Source organism: Diadema setosum, chromosome 14 (genome assembly GCF_964275005.1).
Source record: "Diadema setosum chromosome 14, eeDiaSeto1, whole genome shotgun sequence".
Lineage (NCBI taxonomy): Eukaryota > Metazoa > Echinodermata > Echinoidea > Diadematoida > Diadematidae > Diadema > Diadema setosum.
Window position 1 is genome coordinate 33,266,912 of NC_092698.1, and position 12,248 is coordinate 33,279,159.

The 12,248-nt window shown below is 38.2% G+C and overlaps 1 protein-coding gene across 1 annotated transcript in view; it reads right to left on the minus strand.

The window, feature by feature from the left end:
- Nucleotides 1-10,967, minus strand: part of LOC140237963 (TBC1 domain family member 5-like) — a 29,281-nt gene extending 18,314 nt beyond the window's left edge. The window contains exons 1-4 of the mRNA XM_072317894.1: nt 10,777-10,967; nt 9,634-9,802; nt 5,311-5,419; nt 2,893-3,063 (exon numbers count right to left, since the gene is read on the minus strand). Coding sequence (XP_072173995.1) covers nt 2,893-3,063; nt 5,311-5,419; nt 9,634-9,802; nt 10,777-10,873 — 546 coding nt within the window. The 5' untranslated portion in view covers nt 10,874-10,967. The remainder of the gene's footprint in view (nt 1-2,892; nt 3,064-5,310; nt 5,420-9,633; nt 9,803-10,776) is intronic.
- Nucleotides 10,968-12,248: the final 1,281 nt, after the last annotated feature.

The following is a 12,248-nucleotide window of genomic DNA, read 5'->3' on the forward strand; positions in this document are numbered from 1 at the left end:
CATTCAAAACAAAGGAGCCAGTTTCTTTCAAAGAAGCTTTCCCTTTCACAACACTTGGGTAGGGATTTCACGACTTGGTCAACCCCTCTCCCCCCCCCCCCCCCCCCCACCATTCCAAGTTTGGAATTTCCATCTTCACATACCCAGCTTTGGACTTATGGCACAAATACATAAACAATCAATGCCCAGTGGCTGCTATTGTATTGTATTGCTTGGAGATACACACAAAAGGTTTTGATGCACGTGATTATGAATTGGGTAATAAGCTTCACTGAGCTTCCTGTTCTTTTACCATGATTGAATAGGATTACCCAGACAGTCAATGTGGTGGAGCTGACCAGCGCTCCAGCCAGGCACACCTTGTTAAAATCCTTTGTATGCTAATTGGCACAGAAAATCCCATAGCATTGCACACACTGTCCAAAGTCCCTGGCACAGATGAGTTAATTATCACAGTTTGAAAGTGTGGCAACTAGAATGGTTCCAGCTTTACCCATACCATGTTTCATGCATAAGAAAGAGCTGAACACCTCACCCATTGTGACAACTTTTAACCATAGCCTTTCCCTGGATACCAAACATTAAGGGGAGCTTGCAGCAGAGACACAGATGTTTTTCTTTACTCCGGCTTCACTGCTTTTAAAAAGCGGTTGTGACTGTTCAGAAAAAAACTAAACATGATTGAATAATTGTGAAATTCTTTTAGCTGTAACACTAAGATTAGAATATATTTTAACACTGTGAGAAGACTAGCGCTACATCAAAGGGAAAGTATTTGTACCTCTGTACACAAATAAAAAATGTGTGTTGACAGATATAATCTAGCAATTACATATTTCAGTGCATGGTGTAGGAATAGTTGAAACTGCTCTAGGTAAGGTTTGATGTGCCTATCATGTCCTTCCTCAATTACAGATGGCTCATAGCCACTTGGCAGCCATGCCACATATCACTTACAAGAAATCTTACAAAGTTACAAAAACACCTTTTCTCCCCTTCAACTTGAGATAATCTTGAAACCCATCAAAAGTAAATTGCTGTGATACTGTTACACACTAGACAATGAATAACATGTCCCTTATATATATGACGGCAGGAATGTACAGCACTTGTCCACCTATCTGGAATACTATTATAATTTGCTCTTGGCTGTAAACATTTTGTTTTGTTTCTAAACCTAACTTGAACCCCTAAAAAGTGCTTTGAAAACCATTCATGATCACTCTTGTGAATGTTGGCTGCTGGTATGAACAACACAGCTCAATTTAGATCTATTCCAAATAAAGCTGTAAGACAGCGACAAGAAGGAACTTCCAATCACCCTACTCCTATCCTGCCTCAGAAACTGACACTGTGTGGGGTTATGGGGTCCAGTGGAGAAAATAGTCCTAACAAAACACACACAAAAAAGAAATGCTGTAAATATTTAAGCAACTCCAGATTCTGCACATTTGTATATTTGCTAGTGATTGGTGTGCCAGCTATCACGACACAACATAAGCATAAAGAAACACAATACATATAAAAATTATTACACTGTAGGTCCAACTCAGTTGTATCTACAGGACATGAACAATATTCGGAATGGTCAAGAACATTCTAGCCATGCCCCCCTCCCAAGAAAAAAAAGAGAATTCAGTCAATGGTTTGATCTGCATGAGATAACTTCATTGGCACACGTGGATCTCATTTTCTCTTCACACCAGAAAAGGGAACATGAAATAAGCTACAAAGTTCTTATCTCCATTTGGATTTTGACCTATGGTTTTTCATTTGTGTTCTTTGACTTTTCAAGTGCATGCAAACAGCTAACACCTGAAGAAAGTGGTCTTCCACATCACGCTAACTCTGAGGTAAACATTTCAAGAAGAATAGACAAGTTTGATTGGTCATTTGTTAAGTGGACCATTTGAGAGATAGAAATAAAATTATTACATAATTTGTTTAACCATGTTGAAACTAGAAATGCTGCTATGGCAACTGGTATGTGTCTGCCATATCGCACTATTCTCCAAATAGGTGTACAGTACGTACGACAAATGTGAGACAACTATTTCACATGATTGGCAAATAATCATTATCTGGTAATTATACACCAATTTTCATGAAAATACTTTCAGCCACTTTCAAAATATGGGAAACGGGTGCAATTTTGGCATTTTCACTTGATCTTTGACCCATGGCCCCAAATTTCCCTACATTATCACTATGGGATAATGCATCATGTACAACATTGTATATGCTAAGTTTAGTCACACTGCTTTGTGAATACATTAATTCATTTCCAGGGTATAGAGAAAATAATGTAATTTCAGCAAGAAATAGTGTAATTTTACCTTTTTAATCTGACCTTTGACTCTTGACACTGACCTCTGAACTAACACAAAGATAATCAGTGTCAGGCATTACTGTGTAAAGTATTAGTTTTCATGAAGATGCATTGAGCCATTCTGAGATGTGGAGGAAAAAGTGAAATGTTATCATTTCAAACTAGACCTTCAACTTTTGACCTTATGACCCAAAAACTCTTCATTGAGAATTCTAATCTGGTAATACATGTATACACTCAGTTTCATAAAAGTACATTCAGGCATTGCAGAGATATAAGGGGAAATAGTGAAATGTTAGTATTTGACCTTGACCTTTCAGTCTCAAATGTGTGCACCCAAAGTTGATATGCACAGCTTCGTCCACTTATGCATACAATTCCCAAGTTTCTCTTGGATACCCCAGATGGTTCTTAAATTACGTCATCCACAAAATCAATTACAGATGAACAGACAACCCGAAAACATAATGCCTCCAGCGCCACTTAGTGGCAGAGGCATAAAAGAAGATGAAAACACAAACATATCAACAATTTAAGGAGGAGGGCATGCTTAAAGAACCTACCTCCTCCATCTGAGAGAGAGGGTTGTTGAGGGTTGGGTCCATTGCACTGTCCCGGATGCCATCGCTGGTACTCTGTATATGTTTCTTTCTAAAGTTGTTGTACTTTTCCCTGTTTTCCCTCAGGGCCCTCAGCCATCCCGACCTCTGCTCTGGGAGACACTCCAGGTAGATCTGCATTGGGAAAAATGATAATAATTCTAATTACTGGGAAATTGAGAGAGAATTCTTTTCAGGTCTACTGTAAACATGGATTGTCTTACAGTGTGGACTTTTTTTTTTCAATAATTTCGATGTCTACTTTAATATCAAACATGAAAGTAACACAATGCAAATCCTTTTCCTGAATATAAAATCATATGTACAGAAATGCCTCAATAAATAACATTTACTGTAATTGGCTAGATGAACAATAAGTGTGGTAAAATATATACATATTTATTATACATATATATTTCATAACTAGGCACAGTCAATAATTTGAAAATGTGAAACATACAGTGTATGTGTACAAATGTATGTATACCAACAGACATGGAAACTTGAGAAAAAAAAAAATGATTTTACAAAAATCTATGTAACCAAAGAGTTTTATAAAAGACTAAGATAATTTACTTTCTTTGCACCTTTCAAATTCACAATTTCAATCTTGACACTTCATCACTTTGACTGTTCAAAATTCAAAATAGCCTTGTACAAGAGTATGAAAAACAGCAACAAGAAAAAAATACTTGTAATATAAACATTGTAAAACACTTGGTTGTTCTTTGAACAGTCTGTCTCATCGCCATTTTTCAGATTTTGCACGTGATGTCAGTTTTATGCTTACAAAAAGGGCAAGTCTTTCACACACTCAACTATTCACGAGTCGTCTGTAGCACAAAAGAGAAACAGAATATTCCTGTGAATTTAGTTACATATGGGACTTGGTGCCAGTGGAGCCTATGCTGATCACATTACCCTGCAATTCCCCCTGTCTACCTGGCAATTAGAAGTAGCCACAATCAGTTTAGATCACCTTTTGAAACTTGTCACTGAGCTCCCCTGAAATCATTGTCCCAAGATAAACCCAGTCTCAAATGTCTGATTCTGTCTAATCACACCAAAACATGATATTGCTAAAGTACCACCAAAATGTCTGCAGGTACCAAACTTTCACAGCACCAAAAACTTGCACATGGTAGAAACTTCTTAAAGGGGCATAGTCCTGGTAGTGTAGAGGGCGCTGTTGATGATACTGCCGATCACCATTAGCATTGATACGAAGATTACCGAAGTTGAGCTGTTCTCAAGAGTAAAGTGCGTAGGTGTTGCTAAGTAACGTTGCATTCGTTGTCTTCTCTGCGCATCGCGCAGTCTGTAGTAATGCCAGGGTGCGTGCATATGTGCTTGTTATTATGACATCACAAAAGAAGTTTGCTAAAGCTGTCATCCCCCTCAGCCAAATCATGAGCCGAACTGTGATCCGACCACTGACTACAGCGAATCGGACTTCTTCGGACTCGGGGAAAGTGGGCCAAAGCGTAAGCGCTAAAGAGGAGTCAATAGCGTAGGTCTCTATAGGAAACTTGCGCCGTGCGCCCGCGTACGCATTTGACTAAAACACCGGGACCATGCGCCTTTAAGCGTACAATGACGCTGGAGCACTTTCTTTGTTGACTGGCACAGAAGTCTTGTAAATGATTGTCAATGAATAGAGATTACCTAATCCCTCTAATCCTTACTGTGTCACTATGGCCTTCCTGTTGGACTGAAGCACATTGCTACACCTGAGTGGGCTTGCTAACTTATGACTACCTGCTAAGTCATGTTTGGATGAATTATTGAATGCTGATGAAAGAGCTTGGCAGGTTGAGCTATTTTAAAGCCTGGGCACATACAGAGAATCTTCCAAATCCTTTGCGGTGTTTCAAACAGTGAACTCAACGTCACTTTACAGGAAATGAATAACAAATTTCTCGTCATCTCAAGGCAATATTAGGGTACTTCAGATTTTCGCGATGGTAACGTTCAGAGGGAAAAAATGCATGTTCTGAGCATGCGCAGAATCACTGATCAAAGTCGATTTATTTATAGCTCACGTCGTTTGAGTTTTCACTACGCGTTCTGTGCTAATTTTACGTCTGCTCCATTCACAACATAGAGAGCTACTTTATGCACCAATCATATGGGGGCATCATTTTATCTTTTATAGGTTGCTTCTCAGCCTAATCTAATGATACTTTCAAAACAACGCAGGGAAGAGGAGAACGTCCAGCTCAAGCGTCGTCTCAAGCATCCGCACCGCAAATCTAAAGCTCCCTATTTTGTGTTCTCTCAGAACTTCATTTGGGGAGCCCTAATACCTGTCACTGTGACTTGACTTGCTCCTTAGTAAGTAAGCAGACTTTGTGGTCAGACCAAACTCTGGAGCATTCTTACCTTCCAGCAAACACTCCTAAACCTGCTGCTCCGCAGTCTCCCCTTCTTCCCCTCTTGTCTCACCACCGTCAGATAGTCATCACCTTCAAACAGTCGCACCCATTCATCCCTTGAAGAATGGGGAAAAGAAAAGTTGGATATCATGCCATAAGATTTGTGAGATTTTATTGACTCTATTGACTCCCCTTTGGGAAAATGAAATAAAAATATCATGCTATAAGATTTGTGAGATTTTACTGTCTGTATTGACTCACCTTTGGGGAACAGAGTACAAACATACTGTAAAATGAGGAATGTTCGTGTGCATTTCAATTTCGTGAATTTCGCGAGAGCCAAGATTTCCAAAAGTTCTTGTCTACCTACACTATTATGCATTGAATGCTAGTGACAATTCACAAAATGTTTATGCTGTGCAAAAAGGCCATCTGCCTTAATTCGCAAATAATTCATGTGCATAACTGTCTTGTTTTACAGTATTTACAGCAAAAAAATACAAACACAGGTGGTAATGAATATGTGAAAGTGTTAAATACAAACAATTGTACCTACACGTCAGGGCATATAGGGCATTTGACTGGTCTAGCATTAAGTGTACACATACATATGCCACATGGTTTGTCTCCAAAGCACATGATTTGGCATTGCACATGAGGGGAAATACTTAGTGGAGTGTTTGCAAGGCTGGATGGTGGATGACAAGTGTGAGCTCATTGGTAGCAAGGAATTCAATTTTTTCAACACTTTTATTACAACTTCATTTTACTGCCAGGCATCATGGCATGTTTATGGGTGATATGGAACCTAGCTAAAATAATTTACAGTGAAAGCATGATGGATTATGCCACCTTGTCACTCAGTATGTGTGTGTTTTATGACTCTAAGTTCCCTGTGAATACAAGCCTAGATCACACTATGGCACTTATATTCATTAAGGGTTACAGATGAACACCCTAGCTACATGGTATTAACATACTACACATACTGTACAACCAGAAACATTCGCAGCATGAAACTTTTATGAATTGGAGTCAACTGCCTTTTTCATGGTATTAAACTTTCACAAATCGCCACTCTCATTCAATGTATGAAGTAGACAAAAAACAACAACAATAATAATGATAATAATAATAAATTAGCAGGCATTCCATTTTTGTGAATCTTGGGGGCCAAATGAACTCATTTTGATGTGGACCTCAAAAACTTTGTGATTCAATGTTACTGCATGCATCATAGGTAGCAAAATGTGTTTCTCCTGCTGCATGCATTTTTTTACAAATTTCACTATTTTTATAAAAGCATAAGTGTTCAATAAAATGAGAGAAATTCTTCAATTGTGTTCTTGCAAAAAAGGAAAAAATCCAAAATGTTTCCAATTTCCCACATTTTCCTCCTCCCCTCCCATCATTTTTTACTTTATTATTTTTTTTTTGCCATATATTGACTGATATTTCAAAATATATGTCTAAAGAGGAGAGTATAAAGGGAAATTTTCCATAAATGATCACAGTGTATTTTCATCAAACAGGATGGACTTATCAATGGCTAAAAAGTAACAAAGACATTAACATGGTATCATCTGAAAAGTAACAATAAGGCATTGAGTAATGTAAAAAAAAAAATAATAATCCATAAATCAATAACATTGCTGAGTTATATTACAATAAACTTGTATAGTTAAAAGGAGTACCCACTGGTATCCATCTTTATGAGTGGCTAAATGACTAAATCAACCCCTGACCTGTATGTAACCAGCTAGCCTATAAATAAACTGATTGCTGTTTCCTAAAAAAAAAAAAGCAAAACAAATGTGTATGTAGTTAATTGACCAAACAGTGGAAAGACTCACACACTAGAATGTGCATGTTCATGTGCGTGTGTGTGTGTGTGTGTGTCCACCTGCACAGCTGTGTACAACGTGTATGTCTATGTCCCGATACTGAAAGTCAACCACAACATTTGCAGTTAGTGTGTCCTATGGATCTAAATTTTGTTCACAGGGAGTATGAAAGAGGAAGGAAATAGATGAGGTCACTCCACACTGGGAGAGCACGCAGCTCAGGATGTGGGATGAGGTGTGAGTGTGAACATTGAGGAAGTGAGTCGACGGGGATAGGGCTTTTTGATTTATCAATGGCACGTCTTCCCACCAATTATATGATCAGTGCAGCTGACTTACAAAACACAACACAAAGTGACAGTGAGTAGACAAAAGAAACACAAAGGTTTTGCTTCAGCTTTGTCTCTCTTTTGTCACCTCTGTTGGTCTCTCTCTATCTGGCTTTTTGCATAATACTCATGTTACCTCAGTCCTGGTGCATTTTTCTGATAGGTGAAAATTAAAGGAACTATGTCAATAATGGAAATGCATGTTGACTTGTGTCCATTCATGATACCCTCAACATCCAAATACATTCCATATATTTTTCTACTATTTTTTTGTCAGATTACTGGGATACAGCCACAAAAACCTTTCCCAACCAATATTCCACTAGTGACCTCATATGTCGAACATTGCTAAAGTACTAATTAATATGATTAACAACAAAAGACATTGGAATGCACCTTCCCCTAGACAGAGAATATAATTTGCTTGTTTCCTGGCAATGTTTTTTGTTAGTCATAGTAACATAGAAACATTTGTGCATTTGTGCATTTGCACTGCAGAGGTCCTTTAAAGTGTTTGCATTAGTGGTTGTGATCCATTCCTCCATATTTGACTCAGTGCTGAATGCAACTGTTAAACAATATGCAAAGTCCAGTGCGTGTCATATCAATTGAAAATGATTGGTGCAGAAGCCACTTCATGCCCAGTCAAATGCAAAATATTAGATATCTGGTAACCATCATGATACCCCACACACAAATGACCAGAATCTGACTCCTTCCCCTCAGTAACATCAAGTGTCAGGATTTGTTTCAAAAGGTTTGTCATCACTAATTCACTAAGTTGAATTTTTGGAGCACCTTTTGATTAGATTCACTTATGCAAAGATGGAACTAAGTGGGTCATGAACTCATCTATGAAACCTTTTCATTGGTGACCTTTAAATGCTCCTCCCCAAGTCTGCTCGAAATCAGGTAGAGCAGGTTGAGAATCATCCTACTCGATGTGTCCGTTATTAAATGCTCTGACATTTGCCCACTGCATCACACTTAATTTGATAAGTCTGTGACATTTAGCAAGTACGAAAAGAATAGTCCACAGCCAGATTTCATCACAGTTGATATTGTCAGGAAAAAATGTGACTTGGCGTCTACATATTGAATGGTGAAGAATGTTCCTCGCTAGTATGTAAAGGAATGTTAGTGTGTTCTTTCAAGGGGCATTAATTTCTCTCTCCATAGGTCACCAAAAATTTACCATGTTTTGCCTGATGATGTTCGGTGCATTCTTATAGATCAGTATGGAGTTAGTAACAGAAGTTTTGAACTTCTGTTACTAACTCCATGCGCACAATGTGCGATCATAATTTCTGTGACAAATCTTGACTGTGCATGCGTACCACGCTGAAGGCTGCTAAAAGAAAAGAGCTTTCATCAGAATTATTTGAAGCAGTTTTATGTTCTACCAGAATTTACTTAAAGAGAAAATTATGTTGATGGCAATTTGATATCTACACAAGTTTGGTAACTTTAAGCATTTCTTAGGTACAGCAACTCTGCTGTTTTGCAAATTATAAGAATGAAAGGGAACTTTGCCCATCCCATCTACACACATACACACACACACACACAAACCCCACAGAAACAAACAAATGAAAGCTACTTTTAATGAATTCAAAACAAACGGGGAGGGGGAAGGAGAGTCCACAGGCTACAAACATCCATACTTTGGCAGGATGAATGGTAGCTACAGTGGACTCCCGTTATAACAAAGTCCTTGGGACCTGCAGTTTTCTTTCGTTATATTGAATTTTCATTATAACCGAACAAATTAACAATAAAAAACGTAGAGCGGATAGTGTTGCGGCCTGAATATTTACTTCGTCGTAACCGGAATTCGGCTATAACCGTGTTCGTTATAACGGGAGTACACTGTACTTGTAGAAACATCCACAGATTAACACAGATAAGATTGTTCCATCAAGATTAACCCCTTGAGGACGGTTTGATTTTGCTACAACACGCATTTTCCATAGACGCTTGCCCGAGTATACTCGGGACTCGTCCTCAACGGGTTAAAATCTGAAATATGTGATAAGTAGTTCCTTCCTGTAGAAGCTCTTTACATTTAGCTTGCTTTCTGACCGTCTAACAAGTCAACATTCAGTATTCACATCAAAATGACAAGCACACATTGGATCCATGAAGGAATTGCGATACCTGTATGAGTTGGTGGTGCTGCTGCTCGGGTATGTCTCCTCGTCGTCATCCAAATCCTCGGAGGTGCTGGGTGGTGCGTCAGCCACGTGGGCTGCCATGTCTTGGCTGCTGGCATTGGTGGACCCATTCTCTGTATGTGCTTGCAGCAGTGACAGTGGATCTTGGGGTGCTAAATGCCATGGAAAGAAACGCGGTTGAAAGAATTCAATTGACGCACTAAGATTATTCTACAGATAGAAAAACATCAAGAATTTATGGGGTTTCTAACCTAAATAATACATAACCCCAGATAATCATTGCCCTTGCACAATGTAAAACATTTGCAGTTCATCCTGCTGTGTACAGCATAAAGACATCATGGTAATCAGTGCAACACAGATAGTAGCACATGTATACAACAACTTAAGAAGCATACTGGAAAAAAAAGACAGATTCTTACAAATAAGATATAGAGGGAGAGAAGAGAAGTCTGTGCAATTTATGTAGAATTCTATATAGTTTATTGCTCTATGCTAAATTCTGGCCTGCATCTAGACTGTAAAACATGAAAGATATTCCCTACTGAAAGCAATACAGGCTACACTCATAGTGACGGTTGACTCCAGCCGAGATTCTTTGGTTAGATGGGTACTTACAAAGAGATCAGTAATAAAGCTGTACACAATTCATTACAATGATTCTTGAATGCACCAATATCTGAGCTGGGCCAGCCTCCCCACTCAATGGTATCTCCACTCTACCTGGTCTTCAACTTTCAATATCTGCAAGTCTTTTTAACAATACTGTAAAAGTGAAAATTTTCATGGTGTTGAAATTTTCGCGCATTTCACGCAACCAGAAGCTAGCACGTAAATAAAAGCATGCAAATATTTTTGCATGCCATAGATGATGTCTTGATTCCACCGAATTAAAAACATGCGAAATTCTTCTTACCTGGCCAAGCGTGAAATGTTAGTCGCACGAAAATATCAACTTTTACAGTACAGCAGGTCTAATATCTGTAAAATGTTTACATATGTAAATCATGCAATTTATCTGTAGACATGCTCAATCCTAGTTTAAAGTATTACTTCCATCCATGTATGTATAATTATGCAATGCATATTTATAGGAGCGTAAAACATTTTCATTGCAAACACGCACCTTGGCTATTTTCTACAGGTACTGCTTCCATTAAGTCAGATTGTCTCTGTACGTCGACCCAGCTGCTGCGATCCAGTATCTCTTCATTTGATGTCATGCCCCTCTTATATGGAGACCAGATGGAAATATACTGGTACTATGAGAGTTGCTTCTCTCATATGGAAAGTGTTCACTTTCTGTAGTCTGTGGTAACTAAGTAATCTGAGAAATAAATATTGTAATCACATGAGAACAATCATCAAAACAATTAAAATAAAACAATAAATAATAATAACAAACAAATGATTTAAGAAAAACTTCAAACAACACATAACAAATGATTTGTAGGAATTTCATTACAGCACACTTACAAAAGCAGTTTAAGCCAATTGCACTCTAAAGTGCATTTCCTTTCTTCTAGCATGATTGCAGTGGATCTATATCAATGTGCATGCCACCTAAGTATTAGGAAGTGAGATATTATTGATCCAAAATATATGCCATTATTTGAGAAAGGTCTACTTTATTCATCAACAATTTTCTTTGCTGTCAAAGAGCTCACAAAATTTGTTGTCATTGGTGGGTGGTTTGCTTCACTCCATCCATAAAACTAGGAATTCAGGATATCTGTGTGTTTTCATGTATCATAAGACTGGGTAGAAAATCTGGACAAATTCCTTTTGTATCCTGTCCCCAAATGTGTTGTTGTTGTTGTTGTTGTTGCTTTTTTTTTTTTGGGGGGGGGGGGGCTGTATTCCATTATTCTGAATGTAGAGAGTAACACCTTTAATCCGAGTTTGGTAAAAATTGGGCCTGCTATTTTCATTAACTACTATTAAAAAAAGAGAGCATTATTTAAAACAAAACACTAACACTAAACCCAAACCCAAACCCAAACCCTAACCCTAAAACACTGGAATCCATTATAGACACAATTTTTCACTTTCAGAAATTTTAGACTTTCTAACCCAAAGTGGGCCTAGGTGGGACATAGAGGTAACAACAGCAGTAGCAATATATAACATATCAACATAGTTGGAAATGTTATTTTCAGCCCGTATCCGGGCAATTACCCCGAGAGGGCAATTACCCCCCGGCTAAATACTGGATAGTGGTAAGCTTAGAGTAACGATTAGGGTTAGGGTTAGGGTTAGGGTTAGGAGTTTGAGTTAGGGATAGGATTAGGTTCAGGATTAGGATTAGGATTAGGGCCAGGGGAAGGGTGCGGGGTAATTGCCCAGGGGGTAATTGCCCTAGACCCTTTCAGCCATATGTACTAAAAAAAAAAAACACACACACACACACATACACACCAAGGTTCAACCTTAATTTAACTGTGCGCAAAATCATAGTTTTTACATGACGTCAGCAGTCAAATTTTGGATGGCGTTTAATGGTCAAATTTAATATAGGTTGACTGATGATGAAAAACAAATTTTGGAAAAACCTTTATCTAAACAAGAAATATTTGATGTTATCAAATCGATGAAAAT